This window comes from Aphis gossypii, chromosome 2 (assembly GCF_020184175.1).
Source record: "Aphis gossypii isolate Hap1 chromosome 2, ASM2018417v2, whole genome shotgun sequence".
Lineage (NCBI taxonomy): Eukaryota > Metazoa > Arthropoda > Insecta > Hemiptera > Aphididae > Aphis > Aphis gossypii.
Window position 1 is genome coordinate 40,646,564 of NC_065531.1, and position 19,844 is coordinate 40,666,407.

General features: G+C 33.1%; 1 protein-coding gene across 4 annotated transcripts in view; it reads left to right on the forward strand.

The window, feature by feature from the left end:
* Positions 1–18,165, forward strand: part of LOC114128769 (facilitated trehalose transporter Tret1-2 homolog) — a 73,573-nt gene extending 55,408 nt beyond the window's left edge. For all 4 annotated transcript variants that reach the window (XM_050200362.1, XM_050200365.1, XM_050200364.1 and 1 more), the window contains exons 4-6: positions 12,831–13,193; positions 15,270–15,745; positions 17,280–18,165. In XM_050200362.1, coding sequence (XP_050056319.1) covers positions 12,831–13,193; positions 15,270–15,745; positions 17,280–17,840 — 1,400 coding nt within the window. In that variant the 3' untranslated portion in view covers positions 17,841–18,165. The remainder of the gene's footprint in view (positions 1–12,830; positions 13,194–15,269; positions 15,746–17,279) is intronic.
* The last annotated feature ends 1,679 nt before the right edge of the window (positions 18,166–19,844 follow it).

Sequence of the window (19,844 nt, forward strand, 5' to 3'; positions counted from 1 at the left end):
CCCGGAGAGCGGCTCGACGCGATAATAATTATAATGATATGATTTAACAATAGCGGAGGCCCGAGAAGAAAATTTAAAATATATTAATGAATTTCTATTATGCGTTAACCTTACAATATTGTTATAATAATAATGACTTGGGTGCCTAGTGCCTACCTAAATTGTGTGATGTGTCTCATCTACAGTTGTAGCCTTGACGTTGTGCCGGCCAAATGAACCTCGCGATAGAATATTATTATTAACCTATTTTATTTTTTCACTCTGGGTCGATTTTTAGATTTATTTATTATTACCGCACATAATTTATAATGCTGCATACCTATTCGATATTTTAAGCGTAGATGTGTGCTGTTCAGATTTATGCATGCCCTTTTCTCGGAGAACTTGGGATTTTAACTTATTTTTTGTTTAAGAGGACGCTAACCATGCATTTGTTGTCTCCGTCTTACACACACCCGACATAGCAAAATTTCGTTCACTAGTTTCAATAGTGTGCTGTTAGTTTTGATATTAGATTAAATTGACCTATTATCAAAGTTTTAAGTAAGAACATTATCTGTGCTTAAGCGTTGGCGATTTTTCAATTTTTTCAAGCATACTATGAGCAATACTATGCAGTGAAATATTACAAATTAAAAATGCTCATATCTCGCTTGAAAATTAAACTATAGAATAGAAGCCAACGCTTTAACACAGATAACGTTATTATCTAAAAATTGTATAATTGGTCAATCCACTCTAATGTCAAAATTAACAGCATACTATTGAAACTAGTGAACGAAATTTTGCTATGTCCAGCGTGTGTAAGACGGAGACAACAAATGCATGGGTAGTATCCTCTTAAAATAATTTTATAGGACGCTTTAATTGTTATATCGATGAGCATTCGTGTTTACAAAGTGCGATTTGAAATTCACAACTATTCGTCTACTGTAGTACATATTTCTTTTAGAAATATGTAGGCCCTTTAGATTGCCAGACGTATAAAGTACTACACACCACGTAGTCTTATCCCCACCGCTTGTCGTTCTCGAAATATTATACAGCCAACAACATACTAATTTCACCCCGAGCATAAGAATGTTATTAAATGATATTATACTAGTTCTGTCTTCTATCTAGGGTAATTTAAAGGGATATCAGATTTCCATTCCAAACTCAAAATTATTTATAACATGTAACATAATAAATATTAAATAATAATAATATATATTATATTGACCTATATATATATGTTATACTTTATAATAGTTATGTGTACAAACAATTTAAACTGTTAAATATTAATTTTAAAATTATCTATGTTTTCCAATCGTGTTAACTCTTCACTGTATGAAAACTTAGAGTACATTTATTAAATTTCTGCAAATTTAACCACTTGATGAAAAAATATCGATTATTTTTATTTATAATGGTATATTTTTGCATTTATAATATATTATACAGGTAGAATATAGGTATATTTGAATTTGAATACCTAATATTTAAATATTAATATATTATATTATTTTTAAATTTTAAATTACATTTTATGATCGCCAATCGGATATTTTATAAATTTGCACCTTCTTTTTATCTTACATTATGTAATATACATAATATATCTATTTAATTCTTGGCCCGGAATTAGTATAATTAAAAAAAATTACGAGGAAAAAACTAGGATGCAGTCATAAATAGCCAAAATAAGTCAACAACGGTTTGCAGTATATAAATATTAATGGGAAATGTTTTCAGAGCTTATTTACCTTTTATCACAAAACTATTATCGTTGTAGAATTTTTATTAAAATAACACATTTTTAGATATTTTTTTCATTGATTTTTATTATATATGTCTTAACTCTATTGCTCTATATACATTTGGCAATCGCAAGTTTATGACAGATCACTGTGAACTTGTTTTCGCAGTTCCACGTGTTCACATGTGAGAGCTCAAGATAACAAACCTCGTCTTAATGTCCTCTAAATGGTGGCCTATGATTTCTTTCATTCGAAACAAAAAGTTTACGACACCGGTGCACGTGCTGTATGTATACCTCAGTACTATTTATTATGCTATACGAACTAAAAATTAAAGTCCGAGACGAAATTCGCGTTGTTAAACAAACCATACTTTTTACACGCAACACATAATTATAATTATAGTATATAGTCTATATACATGAAGCGATGGTTACATACACATTGTCTAAAATTGCACGCGGAAATAAACGCTTATAACACGTAGGTACATTAGGTACCTATTACAAACACATCGCGCCGGTAACACGTGCGTATTCAAAACGGAACGATAGATCTCGTCGGAAATCCATGCGCGCATATTCATAAACCGAAAGAAAGACGATAATATTATGTATATTATGACTATATTTACAATTATGTTAATGATCGTCCGGCGACAAATTAAATCTAATCAATTAGTCGTCGTGTTTTTCGCAAATTTTGTCGATAATTCAATCCGTAAGACAATAATATGATCTTCCTGATGTTCATCTTCGTTCATTTTGGCCATTTCATGTCGTATTGCACGAGGATGTTGGATTTTTGTACTTCCGTCGTTTTTTTTTAAATCATACCTATACCGATCGGCATCGTCGTCCGCTTTTAAAACACTAGTAGCGACGGCAACTCGCAAGTATTGAAACATTTGAAACGCCGTCGCGTAACCATATAAATAATTCAGCCGGGCGCGTCTTTCGGGCGACGTGCCAATACAATATTATTATTATAATACCAGTAGGTCGTCCGCTCTCTCCGTGTCAATTCCGTTGACTCTGTCGGTATCCGTCCCGAATAAAACGAAATTAATTTATTATTATCACGCCGCGACCGACGTCGTCCCCGACCTAGGTCGCCGCAACTTATACGATGCACAATCTGTATATATGCCTAATATTGGAGATTCCATCCACGAACCATATACGTATAATATACCTGTACACGAGGTTGTCGGTACAGACATACACATTATTGTTGTTATTATATAACAGTGATAAGCATGCGCGATTTCGATGGGGTTGTGATTTCCCGAGTCCGCTAAATGCTCGATGACGTTATTATTGCGATCTGGCAATGACGTTCTCCTGGTGTCGTATTCAATACGCGTCGCGTATGCCGACGAGGACGTTTTCGATCGATGAGCGTGGCGGAGAGGAAGACGGGAAAACGTTCCGTTTAGAATGCGAAATTTGACGCGTGGTCCGCAGCCATCAGTGGTCGTCATCAGATAAGCTCGCGCAACTCAGCGAGAAATATTACACCGATTTAATATACATAGCGGTTCGTCATCGTCGTAAACTCGTAAATCGTAATAAATCTGACGGTTGAAGAGAAAAAAAATATAGTCTTTCTTTCGCAGAGGTAAATTTATAATATGCAAGTGGTTCGGAATAAAGTAGGTATTATATAACTTCCGTCATAGTCATATAGTGTATTATATTATGAAACATAAGCATATTATTACAAATAGATAATTTTTTCTTAAATTATTCGTGGCTATAAATTTGACTTCTGGGCTTTAAGCTCTATCTTGTTCATCCCTATAACGGTTGTTATCAAAACTTAACAGCCTAGTATTCATTATAATATGGTGATGCATTATTCCCAGACATAGGCCGATGCGTGTGCATTGGTATATACCATAATGTTCGTAATCATCACACTTAACACACGATCAGTTTAAGTTTATTTGTACAGTTGAAAATAATTTTATGGTCAAAACAAAGTCGACACACTTCTAATTAGATAAGATGTCGTAAAACAATAAAACAAATCGCTGTCTACTATTAGTCGTGTACCAACTTTGAGTCTAAAAGTAATTACTATATTAAAATATTATTCGTTACTCGACGCGTGATATATACATATATATATTATATTATTCAAGTATACAACATTACGACGATGATTATTGTCGACTGTGTGGACTGCAGGATTGAGATTAAAACCGCTATGAAATCTATGCGGTTTTAAATCAATCCCGATGTAACAGCCTGTGTAGTTGCAGAATGGCGTCCAGTCGTGATTAAAATAAAAATAAAAGTAAATTTTCTTATAACTAGTATATTCCATTTATAAAAATAAATTTACCAATTTAAATTTACGAGCCAACGCTCGATGGTTAATAATTAAAAAAAGGTATATTATTTAATTGTCGGCGTTTAAAACATATATTGTTATTATGCGAGCGCGGGTAAACGTCACAACTGTACTCGTAATATGAATAAATTACAAATTTAAACAAAAAATTTCCGATTCATTTGCCGCGACGTCTTCTGTCTTAATTTTTACAGTTTTTAAATTAGATATATGTACATCGCCGTATACTATATGTTATGTGTTTACCTTAATGTAAATCTGCCGTTAGTTGTGCTGTAGGTATCTGAGTACACTATGCAATGTACTTTGCTGAAAATTATCAATTTGATTATTTCTTACTATTGTCCGTCCACCCATTAACTATACTAATATAGACATCGTAGCTAGTTAAATGCATAGTAAGCGTTTTAAAGTAAAAATATACGAGTGTAATCCATTAATTGTCTCGACCAAACACGTAAAATATCATTTTCGTATATATTGGGCAACTATGCATAAAAAATGCGTTATATACTATCAATTATTATCTAGGTATTTGACGTGAATCTTATATAGTTGGTGTCGATTGCGATAACCCGACCTTAATGAATGATAAAGCCCGTCTGAAATACATTAAGCTTGCATAATATTATTACAATATCATGTATTGTACTAAATAATGTTTCAGTGTTTGACAATTGACGTTGTCCGTTTTTACTGAAAATCAAACACGTCATGGCGTTATCGTTATATTATGTACACAGTTATTAGTAATTATCATAAATTATAACAATAAAGGCGATTTTGTTTTATCATTATTTCCAGTACAAAAATAATGGTGTAAATAAAAAAAAAAAAAATTTCCAAACGAATTTTTTTCAGTTTTTTTTAGAGAAGTACGGTTGTATAAAAATATATATATTATATTCATTTAAGTAAGGTATTAAACCGATTAAAAAAAAATAGATAATTTTTATGATTAAATCCTTGAGCTGAATCATACAATAGCTATTAACATATAAACTGGCAACACTGATCATACCACAATCTAACAAAAATAAAAAGAGTAATGGTGACTATAATAAAAATAATATAATGGTGATTATTAATCTCTTAAAAAATGCGTATTTAATGTTTAAAGCGTACGTTTAAACTGTACAAATATTAATGTTATTTTTTCCCTCGCGAGTCCGTAATAATTAATTAAAGCCGCCGTCATCGTAATCGTTCAGTATAATGTATTGTAGTATGTAAGTTCTTAATGGTCCGTTCTCACGATGACACGAGATCGCATTAAATTCTTCGACACGTTATTATTGTACTATTTGTACACTTGTCGATCGCTAAAATTACATTGTTTGTACAATATAATATCTTATGACCATCATCATCTTCTCCATCCACCCACGTTGTTGATGACGATATAATAATACTAGTAAATGCCATTCGAACAATAGTTATTCGGGACATCGTACTAAATAATGATATCCCCTTTATTTTGTATTTGTATTTTGTGTACACAACTCCCCGGGCCACGAGCCAAAGACAAAAAAAAAAATCACAACACGCACAATATAATTGATGTCCATAATAATAATACAACAATGAAAAATTGTGTCTATCATTTGTCGATCAATTATTATTATTGTTGTGGTTGTTGTTACTGCGGTATAGCCGCTGAGACCGACTGAAAATACTGGTATGAGATTACAATAGTCAATAAACTAATATGTTGCTGTAAATAGAGAATTAAATCAACTTAAAGTTTTATTATAGGTATGATTTTATACATATTATAACTACATGGCCTTCCCCCCTCCATCAACCCAGAATAATAATACAACTTTATAAAAAAAAACTTTTCTTGAAAATCAATAGGCATATTTTATTATAATTACAATAGGTACTAACTTGATTTTCCTGTTTAAATATTGTAATACAACAGTAAATTTATAAGATTTGAAGGATAAATGTTTACTTAATCATTTTCAAGCCTTGCCTAATGGAAAATAATCGTTTACATTGTTATTATTATAGAGCAGAGTTAAAAAGTGGTAAGCCCGTTGTATCCTGTACTGTAGATCAACATATATAATATATATTTTGTAACAAACAATAATAATAATAGAAATTATAAATGTATATTGTATATTTTACATTTTGTTCGGAAATAAAGCGTAGTCTGCAGATCCGAATGGCGATCGACCATTGGATTTTAAACATCTGGAGTAGCACTATAACATGAACCGCCGTGTGTATAATTATGTTGCAATAAGGCAACAGTCACACTAAAGGTAGATAAAACTATAGTGGGTAGAAACGTTATAGAAACCAAGAAATACAGCGTTGGCCCTTATTCTCGTATCGTGTATCAACACGACACAAAAAACGGGAAAAGGGCACGTTCCCGAGGATCGCGTATGTAATGAATCCATACTCCATAGTGTTGTTATCTTAAAATTAAAAAGTTATAAAACTTCTATATTACATAAGTTAGGTCTTAATCTGGGCTCCGTTTGGATTTAATCTAATTTTGTGTATTCGAACGATATTTATCGTCTGGCTTAGTAACATTATGGTAAAAAATCAAGAGTTAGGGGTTTTTTTTTTATTGAATACCAAAAATTAGTGCGATCTGTAGCAAGAATTTGTGTTTCACTTAAATCATCTAAACTGGTCACCATGTATACAGAATTGTTATTTGTAGTAAAATATTAAAATATCATCGTTATAACACTATGTTGATAAAATTTTGTAAATTATGTATAATTTGAAGCCTACGTACTTCTTAAGTCTCAGGATTTTAATAATATGTATTATATATAGACTAATAGTCACATAACATAACATGACCAAATATTGTATTAAACGCGTAGGTGTGATATGCGTTTCTTCGTTCTGGTGGTCTTATATAGAAATAAATAACAATAAAACGTTGACTATGTATTTTTTAATAATAACAATGTTATCGACGTTTATTTTTTCGTGTGATTTTGCGGTCCACTGTTGACTGAATTTATACAACACGCAGTGTGATTCGGGTGAACTATATAGAAGTATATTACAATATTTTCATATGTTCGTATATATTATCATCATCAAAGCAGTTTAACAGATAATAATTATGTAGTAAATGAAAGTAAATGTGACATCTGTGGTGGATTTTGTTCAATGGAATTTCGTCTTGTAGCGGAGAGGGGAGATAACGAGACCGTGGGCGAGAGGGTTTCGCATGTTTTTCATTTTCACAAGTTTTCTCTGCAGTGCGCTGGTCTCGTCGCCGTCCGCCCCGAATATACCAGTTAATAGTAGTTGTGTAACAGAGCGTATTCGTTTTGTTTATGTACATTATTTATTATTATTATACTTCGCTCCTGTTGTTGTCGGGATTCAATAAATAAACGGAGCACGCGTGACGATATACACCTTGGCGGATGTGTGTGCGTGTGTGTGAAGTATGATAGAGATCTCATGTCCTTGGTCACCGCCGCCGTCGTTTTCTGTAGATCAAAGTCCAACTGTGTCGCCAATAATAGTAATATAATTGCCGTTCGCCCGATTGCCGCCACGTTTTGACTAGCGCCGACCTAGTCTCTATCTGTTTTGGCGGGTCGGTGGAAAAATCACTCGTAAAATGGTTTTGTGAGAAGAAAGAAAAGTATTATAATAAATGACATTTCACACCGGTTGAGAGTGTCGTTGAACCTGGGTAGTGAAATATTTTGTCGTTTGCGAGCACAAACCATAAGTGTAGAGTTTCCGTACGGCTTTAACGAAAACGTATACAATAGTACCGCATATTAAAAAATGTCAACATTGCTGTGTTTACTGCTAGAGTTGTTCTACAAATATAATACGATCTTCGCAAGTAAAAGAAAAATAGTTGCTACACCTGGATTTATTTTTAAAACGATTTAACACTAACAAAAAGCGTGTTCGGTTCATTTCAAGTTTTTCTTGTACGTATAACCGTATAGGTACAACTTGCGTTTTAATCGATACTGACGGTTATGATTCTGAATAATTCAATATTGTGTATTAGCATGCAATTTATTCGATCGCAGACGAAATCGGAACACGATGGGATTTTAATCAGAATACTGAAAAGACAGTTTTGACCAACGCGGACGAAACAGATTGCATTGTATAACTATTGCTCGACTTTAGATTTTTTTTTTTTTGTTCGTTCGCACATTACACTCCATTTCCTCGGGGCGTCGTTAGAGCGTGCAGTGATGGACGGTCCAGCGATTCGGTGAAATATGTCTAGGATAACAGCATCCCCTATAAATGTATACACACGGCACAAGGTACCCTACTTAGTGAGTTCACTGCACTGATGAAAATTGAATTGTTTCATTTTTTTAAAACACTTTTTCTCGCCAAGTATCGAAGTACATGATTATACGTAGTGCATCGAGAGGCTCGCCCATGATTGGTGATGGCTTCGATACACTCGATTATAAAATATAATATACTTTTATATAATATTATTGTACACCGTGTGGTATAACGATGTACGGTGTACCTACACAATATTATAATATAGCATACGATGGCGACCATTACCTCCGTTCGGTGTCCCGAGGTCAAGGTTCTGATTCCCGCGTGAGTGTGTGTGCGTGTGTATGCGTGATTCCGTATTCCATTTTAGTCGCCCGGCTGGTAATTATTATTCGTTTCTGGAAGGAACCGTTGAAAATTTTCGTATTTATAATTATTATGTGTACGGCTTAAACTTTGAACCTTATTTACCACCCACCTACAACAATCCAAATCGCTTGTAATGCATTATACCAACCGTACAATAATCATGACGTATGCGTTGTGGAGTTTTGCTATATCACTGCTGCAGCAGGTCCTGCAACGATTTACTCGTACTCTTATGAGATTTGTAATTATTATTGTACTGTCGTTGTGTACACTGATAATTATATAGGTACTTGAAAATGTCGGACGTGTGTGGGTCGTAAGTATGTACAGTTTTGGCGTAAAACTGTTTGACGGCGGCAGAGAGTCGAGACGACGAACGCGCGCGATCCCGACTTTTTGCTATTCACAATCCATATAGGTAATTGATTAGTATAGTAAAAGCACATTGTACTAATTATTATTGTTAGCTCCCCAGCGATGGACGGAAATTACTCCGTCGCGCGTTTTGTTCTATATGATATTACATATATATAAATGTGTGTTTATTTATAACAGTCAACTTTCGTGCGCTATTATAATATAATATTCCACCTTTTATACGGTTTTTGTTTATTAGTTTCCGTTTTTATTAAATTTTTCTTAATAAAATAATCATACAAAAATAACTACCCCCTCCTCGGCCAACAAACTATATTATCACTTTATTGCGTGTTTATTCATCTGGTGAAAATAAAACGTCAGTTTTTCACGCAAACTATCCGTGTTCACAAATTCACAATACATACAATATATAATATGGGTATAGTAGAATTTTTTTTCAACTCGATTCGTTTTACTGCATTATTTTACTACATACTATATGGATTAATTTTGACAAATAATGCATGCGTGTTTCCTCGTGTACCTATAGGTCCGAAGGACGATCATATTTTTCGCTCAATTCATATTTGACATTTATGGTGATAATTAATCATCGAAAAACATTAAAACGGTTTATGGACAATATCAAATGTATTATACACCATGCAAAGGGACTGCTATACATATTTTTAAGACTTAAAATTTATAACACGTACCTTGAGTATTACGAATTATTTTCATTGTTAAACTATACGCAAAAAAAATATTAATATTTTCATGTTTATTATATTACGTACGGTTTTATAATGTATATTATTTATTTTTTGGTTAAAAACGTACACATGATTGCAATGATGCTCGATATACTTTTTTTCTAGCTATAAACGATTTGATGAAGACTTTAGGGTTTTCTTTACGAGCATATTATAGTGAAATACCATTTTACTAGTTTTTGTAGTCTTTGTTGTTAGAAAAATATATAAAATATATTATTAAACAAATTAATCATCATTCTACAACTGTATTTATTTTTGTTTTGGGATCAAAAGTTCAAAAAAATGTGTTTCATTTTATTTATGCATTCTATGTTAGTTTTATTATTTATTCTATGAATTTATTATATAAGTATCGTTGACCGTTGCAGTAGTCACCAGAGGTACATACAACGTAACCTTTTTTATAGTTATATTCTATCCACGCAACTTCGCATGTCGTGCTTTCTTGTCAAATTATTTATAGTATTCGTCACACACACACACATATACATACACACACACAGTAATTACTGTATAAAGTAACAGATCATATAATTTATTACTTACAAATTACAATTAGCAAGTCCAACACTTACAGTCCAATAAACAAACCGTCTAACGTTTTAAAATCAACTCATCCAAGGAAATATACAAAATTTCAACTTCCAATTATCAGCAAGTAAAATCTAGCCCTACACCTATATAATATCTAGGCAAATATATTATTATTACATTATGGATATATAGTCACGAAATAGCTCTTGTATATAGTTTTTTAAATAAAAAAATTATATATGACGTATTGATCACTGTTTATTTTTGGAAAATATTAGCATGCTTTGTTTATTGAACGTTGTTTTGTTGGTTTTTTTAACGTAACAATTTAAAAAGCGCTTATAGGAAAATATAATTTAGTCAATATTCAGCCTCGGACAATAAAATAATAAAAGTCGAGTTTAACACTAAATAAATATTATAGTACCACGCCTGTTTAAAATAAGATAACGGATTTCATTATCGAACAGTTTCACAAGGACGTACTTAAGAAACTACAAAATAAATGGCATACATACATTATCAGTTTAAATAGTTATTTTTTGTTATCGAATAGTTATTTAAAATAACTTCAATGTTCAGTACGTGTGCTTTTTTATGTTGCTGTACTCTCGCTGCTGATTATGATGATAGTTAAAATATTTATTTGAAAACCGGGTACTGAACGTTATCGTTACACATTATTGTATTTTATGCAGTAAGTTTACAATGTAATACATTTTATGACTGATTTATAATACATGGCATTATTGCTATCGTCAGACATATATAATATTTTGTTATATTTACACTACGAGGCAAAGGTTTCGCCGGGTTCGGTCCGGAAATCCGGCTGTTTTGTTACAAAATGATTTGGTGTTACTCTCGTATAGTTAATACGAAAACCAAATACCTAAAATAATATCAACACCCGCGCGAATACGTTATTATTGCTATATTATGGACACTATGACGTCGTTTGTGGTAGCTATTAAAAAAGCAGTTCATCGATTAAATTAATACACGCTTGAATGTTCTTTATCGAAAATATATTATGTATAAATTTTTTTTTTTACATTACACAGTTGACACGAATTCGATTAAAACATTTCGAAAGTGTAGTATGCAGAAAAAATCTATTCAATGGCGCGGTACTCTGAACTTAAACGTGATTTATCTGTTGAATTGTATACTCAGATTGTTTCTTAACCTTTATTATATCTATATATTTTTTGCTATACAAACTTTTTTATTACCATTTGTGTACATTAACATTTAACACACACGTACACCGTCTCGCGGTCCATGTCACATTTATATAGGTATAGATGGGTACGTGGTCATCACACCTATGGCTGCAGTACAAGTCCAGCGCACGTCTAGACGAGAATTAGTTTCCTCCATGATACCCCTTCCCTCCACGAGTGTTGTTGGTATCCAAACACATACTACACTTATATACTCACTTTATGTTTATACCTATAGACACCAATAATAGTAAGATACTTCGCTCTCTGCATAATATATTATATTACCCGCATCATAATATTATTAATACAATAATATATTAAATCGGTACTCTGTTGTATGTATGGGCGGAACCATCAGAGACTCCAACGTCAGAACCCCCCCTCCCTTACCCATTCGACGTATATTCTAGATCCATGTGCGTATATTGTTACGATAGTTCGTCACACCCCGAAGCCCCGAGGCGAGGACTTCGACCGGCGATCTTTTGGGTTCGAGCTAGGCTCCCGAGGTATCTTCTAAATTATTAGTTATTCGCACTGCTCGGCGATCGTGGTGTGTACATTATTATGCCTATAGAGTAGAGATGTACGGAGTCCGAAAAACAATACGTGTAAATACACGTCCAAAAACCTATTTAGCGTAGGAACTGAGCGTGTATATAACATGTATGTATTAGTATAAACTAAAAACGAATTCCAACCGCGGTAGGTAATATTATATTATGATATGATATAATTTTTGACGAGTGAACTCACTAGTTTCTGTTGCGATGACGCCCCTGTATAATAATACCTGTCAATCAACCCGCTCCTCTCAACAATTTGATGCCAAAAAATTATTATTTTTTTTTCACAACAAATATACACGTCATAAAATGCACAGTTGTGCAATATATTATATTCTTGGATGAAACGATGTTATTATATGGATATTATGTCTGCAGAATATGTCAATCCGCAGGTTGTTATACCTATGTATATTATATGTTACTGCAGTCCATATCGGTTAATGCGCGATTTATCCTTTTTATACATTATATACCTATCGACTATCACAATCATTGTTATTTTATCCTGCCGCAACACTACAGCGTACCTATAGTGTACATTATAATAATAATGATGATAATAATAATAATATATTCGTATTATATTACCAACCAGACTTGTTCATCATTTCCTTTTTCTTCTCTTTGCAGCTACGATCGGACCGTTCGCCGTAGGTACTGTACTGGCATGGACGTCACCGGTGCTGCCTATGTTGCAGTCCGAGAACTCGAGGATCCCAATAACGGCCGACGAAGGGTCGTGGGTCGGTTCTCTGATCGCCATCGGTGCCATCATCGGTTCCATACCAGCCGGCAAGGGTGCGGACATATTCGGCCGAAAGCCCACCATCGCTGCTCTAGCAGTGCCGTTCATCATCAGTTGGGCAATGATATACTTCGCAACCACGGTCTGGGAGCTGTACGTGGCACGTTTGATTGCCGGCGCGGTCATTGGCGGCGTCACCGCCACCGTCCCTATGTACATCGGTGAGATAGCCGAGAGCTCCATTAGAGGTAAGTGACGTGCGCAATTTTTTATTATTTTTTTATTATAAAGGTGTATCCGACCACCTCTTACGATACATAATTATTTTATACGAACGATGATTTGACGATGCCGTCGAGGTCGTCGTGTGTGTGTAAAACAACTCTACTTGCAATTACCTATAGCGCGTATTACGTATAGTATATGACTCTGAACGCATACACATGACGTACACCTAGATAATTGGTCAACTCTATATATAATGATATTGTAACGGGTTTTTAATTATAATTATTGCGTGTGTGTGTGTGTGCATTTCTTTTTTTAAGTTTTGATTGGGCAGTCGTTTTATAGAACTGTTTAAAATATTCATACCTCCCCCTCCGGCAGTGTTTAAACCATTAAAACAATCATAATTAAATATTACATGCCGTTAGTCAGATCTCGTAGATTTGTACGCTCATCAACGTTTAATATCTCTTTAAATTATACACGCTGTTGTGTTAACACCGAAAGATTATGTATACTGTCTTATATGCATAATATATAATGCTGGAGAGGGAATAATAATAAATACAACTTACTACAAATTACAATGTTATGAACAAATAACCAAGAACAGTAGAGTTGGATGTTTAAAAAAAAAATTTTCAAAGTTTTCCTAGAATTAATCACAACCCTTTTAGATGCAACCGTGACAAAATCCCTGGCGTTTTTTACTATCTTGACACTGACAAATTACTATCGAGTAAAATTCTTAGAATTTGTTCAAATTTTTAGCGACTTGTTGGCGGCGGTATTCTCGATAAACATTTACCGTGCATAATAAAATATACATAATAATAATATAATGTTTTACCTCACACACAGTCATTAAGTACTCCGTCATTTGTCTCCTAGTTTATAAATAATTGAAACTCGGCTATATCTGAATGAGTATATGATTTTCCCACGAATTTTTTTTATCTCACGTTTATTATTAATCATGCACACATTGTAATGTTGTTTGTGTACGTGGTATATAAAATTATTTACCAATGCAATTTTATTTTGTAATTGATATTATCTAATAAGTCTCGTTATTCTCCGTACTGAACAGTATACTTAATAGAATACACAGTACATACTCATCAAATATGCTCGTCCTTTTTTTATCCTATAATAATACATTTATTAAAATTCTAGTTTTTGATATCATTTAAGTATACCTATATTTAAAGACTGAATTTTCAGATAGTTACTTATAGACGTATATACCATTAAGTGTCATATAATTATGTCTGTACAAACTAATTTTTCGAATGATAACCCCCTTTTTTTACTGTAAATTATCAAAATTACCTACAGAGACTTTTATTATCACATTTTAATAAATTACTTATATATTTTAAATTCTTAGAGTTCGAAACTCCTTAGATAGTATAATAAAATCTAAAAATCTGTAAATGTGGTTATTAAGTATACTTGAAAATTCCAAAACTCAGAGTTTGAATTAATAAAAATGTTTGCTAATATTATGACAAATGAGTCGGCGTGTAATGTGTACGAAGTTAATACTCATAAGTATGCGTGAAACACCTATTATGACTTCTGTGGTTACATATTTGTTATAAAAAGTTCCACATAAATATTCCCAACTTAAGGTTCTAGGGTATCGTAGCATTCAAAGTTTAACATGAGTGCCTTTATCAAAAAATATGATCAGTCACGCAGTCACCGCTCATTTTACCATGCATCTTAATTTTAAGCAAGTTATGAGTGTGTGAAATTTTAAAAGTTAAAAATATTAATAAAATATTTAAAAATAAATATTGTATAGCCAAAGAGAGAACATATACCTATAGATATTGTTTTTACCTTTTAATTTCATAATACGAGAGGTCAATTCACGCTAACATTAACCCCTAATAATACGAAATTGGAACTGCTAAACGCAAATTTGATATGTTATCGATTAGTGAGACAGAGACAACGTCATATTTACGTGTGTGATATCCTATTATTAAGTTCTGCATTATAGTTTTCATAAACAGTATAGGTATACTAAACAATTAGTAATTTTATACTATATATATATAATATGTAATACGAAACGTTGTTTGCAGGGGAACTTGGCTCTTACATCCAGGTAAAGGTGACGCTAGGTATATTGTACGTTTACGCCATCGGTCCATTTGTATCTTACGAAGGGCTGGCTATCCTATGCGGAATCATACCGGTCATCATGTTCGTCCTGGTCTTATTGGTGGCGCCCGAGACGCCCACATACCTGTTACGATCCGGCAGGAGAAAGGAAGCAGAACATTCGTTGGTTCTGTTGCGTGGACACGAGTACGACATCGCCGGTGAGCTAGAGGAGTTACAACAACAGCTCGAAGAAGAACAGAAACGAAGCAGCAAGTTCAAGGATCTAATATCGTCCAGGGCCACGGTCCGCGCGTCAATCGCCGTCATGGGACTGCTCAGCTTCTTGTCATTTTCCGGCATCAACGTTCTCATATTTTACGCCGAATCTATATTCAAAAGCAGCAGCAGCAGCATATCTCCGCAAGTCAGCTCAATTATCATTGGAGTCCTCCAAGTGAGTAAAGATTTTATTCTGTTAAGGACACGAAGGTGAAGTAAAATTTTAATTTTTAGTTTTTAACAAGCATTGAAAATCTGTCTTATTCTTTATTTCAATAAAAATTCGCACGAGAAAAAATATAACTGAATAGACTATCACATGCATTTTTGGCAGCTAATTTAAAGTAACTATTAGGTAGGTACTAATTATTGATAGATTGATTGTAACTGCAGCTATACTACCTAGATTCATTATATTCTAAGGACGATGTCCGTCAGTCGTTAGGAATTCGATAGATCATGATTTTGTTTATTGCTTTATAATGTTGATAACTTTAATTTAAATTATATTTTAATTTTGGTATTTCAATGTTTCTCCTGGTTTAATTTTGTATAAACTCTTATTGGAATCGCACGAATCTATATATTCTTTACGGTAAAAATGACTGAATATGCAATATTAAGAGTAAAAAAAAAATAACGCCTAAATTATGTTAATGTATGCAAAATAAAATTATATTCTTAATTAAGTTATGTTTTAAAATAATTTCATAGCCAGTTCAAAATATTAGGTGGTGATATGCAAAACAAAGGAATTTTAACTCCCGAAAAAAAAATGTTTGATAATATTTACAGACGTAACTAAACCTGCATAACCGACGGTACTAATATCAAATTGAAATATTACCAATAAGTACAAAAAAAAGTGTGAAAAAAAAATTAAACATTCGTAATGGAAATATTATTTTGAGTCGAACAGAGTTATAATCCTATTATGCATGTTTACAAGCACTTAAAGTTTCGATAATCGAAATGTCTACTATAATACAGCTATTTCAGTATTTTACTCCACTTATCCTAAGCCTCAAATTCTATTGATCAATTTAGTTATTATACATTATTCCATATTAATTGTTCGTTATAATTGTCCGAGAAAAGTGCTTGTTTCGGTGGGATAGAGCTTTAAAACCAAAAACGTAAGCAGCATTAAATTATAATTCATAATAGTATAAAACGCAAATAAAAGTAATACCTACAATAATAAATAAATACTAAAAACAATACTAAATAAATTATATTTAGGGAATATAACTTAATAATTTATATAACAATTGAACAGTGTATTAAATATATATTGTAGCGTATGCGATAATTTTTTTAATATATATTCGTTCATTGTTTATAATATAATATCATTATGCGCATAATAATAAGATTTCGATGTACCTTTTCCCAAAAAGTTTACGCTGCTCGCGAATAATATTACAATTAATGCATATTGTGATTTATAATAATCTCAGATTATATGTTGTATATCACTCGTAATCTGTTCGAGTAAGTCGTTGCGTAAACCACCAATATACTTCACGGTCCTGCTGAAATAATCAATTTTATTAATTATTAAACTATCGATTTACTCCTATCGTCGTTACATAAACACCATCATATTATCGTCACATCGATATGACTCGCGCGTGTAACGACTGTAACGATATAACATAATATTATTATATTAATAACGCGGCCCGTGTGTTGTGTCATGTTCGCAGGTCAAGTTCACGTTCGCGTCCGCGTTGCTGGTGGACAAGGCCGGCCGGCGCGTGCTGTTGCTGATCTCCGACTCCGTCATGGCCGTGTGCCTGGGCTGCCTGGGCTACTTCTTCTGGCTCCAGGAGCACGCCGTCGACGTGTCCGCGTTCAGTCTGATACCGCTGATCAGTTTGGGCGTGTACATCAGTACGTTCTCGCTCGGTTTCGGGCCCATACCCGGCGTCATGATGGGCGAGCTGTTCAGCCCGGACGTCAAGGGCCTGGCGCTGGGCATCGTGTGCGTGATCGCGTCCCTGCTCGAATTCGTCGTCGTCAAGATGTACCAGAACCTGTTGGACTGGTTCGATCACGGCATCACGTTCTGGATATTCGCCGGGTTCTGCGTGCTGGGAACCGTATTCGTGTGGTTCCTGGTACCGGAGACCAAGAACAAGACGCTGCAGGAGATCCAGAACGAGCTGAGCGGCAAGAAGAAGAACAACCGGAAGGACAACCCCAAAGGCAACCGGAAACATCAAATGATGGACTCGCTGACCGGCGACCACGCCGCGATCGTCTGAACACCAAAAATCAAATAAAACGCACAATATCGTCGCGCACGCGCACGCGCAGTATAATGTTAATCACACGACACGAGTAATATAAATAATACCTATATATATATATTATATATATAATGTAAAATGTACAGTATTGTATAGGGTGTGTGGGTGTGTGTGCGTGTGCGGGTGTGCGATCGAATTTGACGAGCTGAGCGGGCGGGGTTTTGAAGAAAACAAATACTTTTTTTTTACAATTTTTGACCCCAATTATTTTTTTTTATTTTTATCAAAAAACTGTTTTAATGCCAAATACACTGAAAAAACCGTTTTATTTTTTTAAAAATGCATTTTTGTTTTAATAATATATATTTTTTTTTTTTTTTTTGTTTTCGAATCGAACGATTCGTTTTACCGACGTGTTCTTCGTACGTTGAAGATATTATATAGTATTATATATATATATGTTTTCTCGGGTATTTATGTATATCATGTACATACCTAGTTATGTTTTTGATTTTTTTTCTCATCGTCAAATTTACCTACACTGTTTATACATAACATAATATATTGCATTCCATTTTATTGTCAACTCCTCCCGACAAAAACACATAGGTACCACATTCTAATATAATATATATATATAACATTTTATACTCACTCGATCGGCGGTGTTTGGGATTTTATTTCCGACATGTTCCATTACACTAAAGTCATATTGTTTATTTATTTTCAAACGTTATTGATTCCGATTGTTTTCTTCCGAACCGAACGTGATTCGATTGTCGACGGTGCTTGGCCTTAAGCCACGTAGTTTATAGTTACAAACGTTAAAATAGACCGTCGTTCATAATTGGTGGGTACATGTAAAACACGCGTTACTCTAAACAACACAATACGTTTCCAGTTCTATATATATATAATATAATATATTTATGTAAAAAAGATTCCGCTCAAGTTTTAGTGTCCGGTCAGTGGTTCGTGTTGTAGTATATAGAATCTCACGCAACGCGCATGTGACAATAATAATATAACGATTGAAATTATGTTCCGGGGGATCTATCGGGTTTTATTTCTTAGACAAACGACTTAAAATCAATTTTTACTTAACACAGACAATAAAATAGATGAGTATATTAAGTTTTTATAAGCCCTATTTTTCAAACTACCCCGCACAATATACCGTCCCCTCTATCGTCTCAAGAGTACAAATACCTTCAAATATTGTGCTATATTATTTTAATAAAATATTTATACTATAAAAATTATATCGTAAATATATACATATATATTTATTAAACTTCTAGCAGATTTGTGATTTATACTTATATATTATATATTATATATACATGTTGAAACCGGCTAAGCGCAGGTAGTCTTATAGTGTCTAAAAAAGAACGGTCTAAATGCAGTTATATAGAGTTTGCTCAAACACAAATATTGAAATATTAAATATTTATTTTTTATACATATATAATTGTTTTATTTTATATTAGGTTGTTAGGTGTATGTCATATTACAATGTCAATTCAAAGAGCACATATTATAAATATTCGTTACGGTTTTTTAAATTCATTTATTCCTTATATCACACACATTTAAAAATAAAAATTCACTCGTTCATTATGAATTATTATTATTACTAATTTCGTTTAGATTAGAATCATTTTTATCATACACACAATTAACTGTACGATCCCGACGACTCCGCCGTTTATATTCACGCGGTCTTCCTAAGATTCTTGTGAATTATTACATTTTATTTTATTATTATAATATAGTAGGTACCTTACCATTTTAGTGACATGCGCTACGTTCAAATTATCGACTTTTAATTAATGTATAATAATATTATATTGTTGTAATGTATAGTGTACGTTTCAAATTACATTGTATTTACGCATCATTATATTTCACGTTGCATATCGCGGTTATATTAGTTTATGTTAATCATTTTTTTTTTTCAAAAAGATTTAACATTTAAACGATGGCGATGTAAAAAATAATTATTATATGTTTTCGACG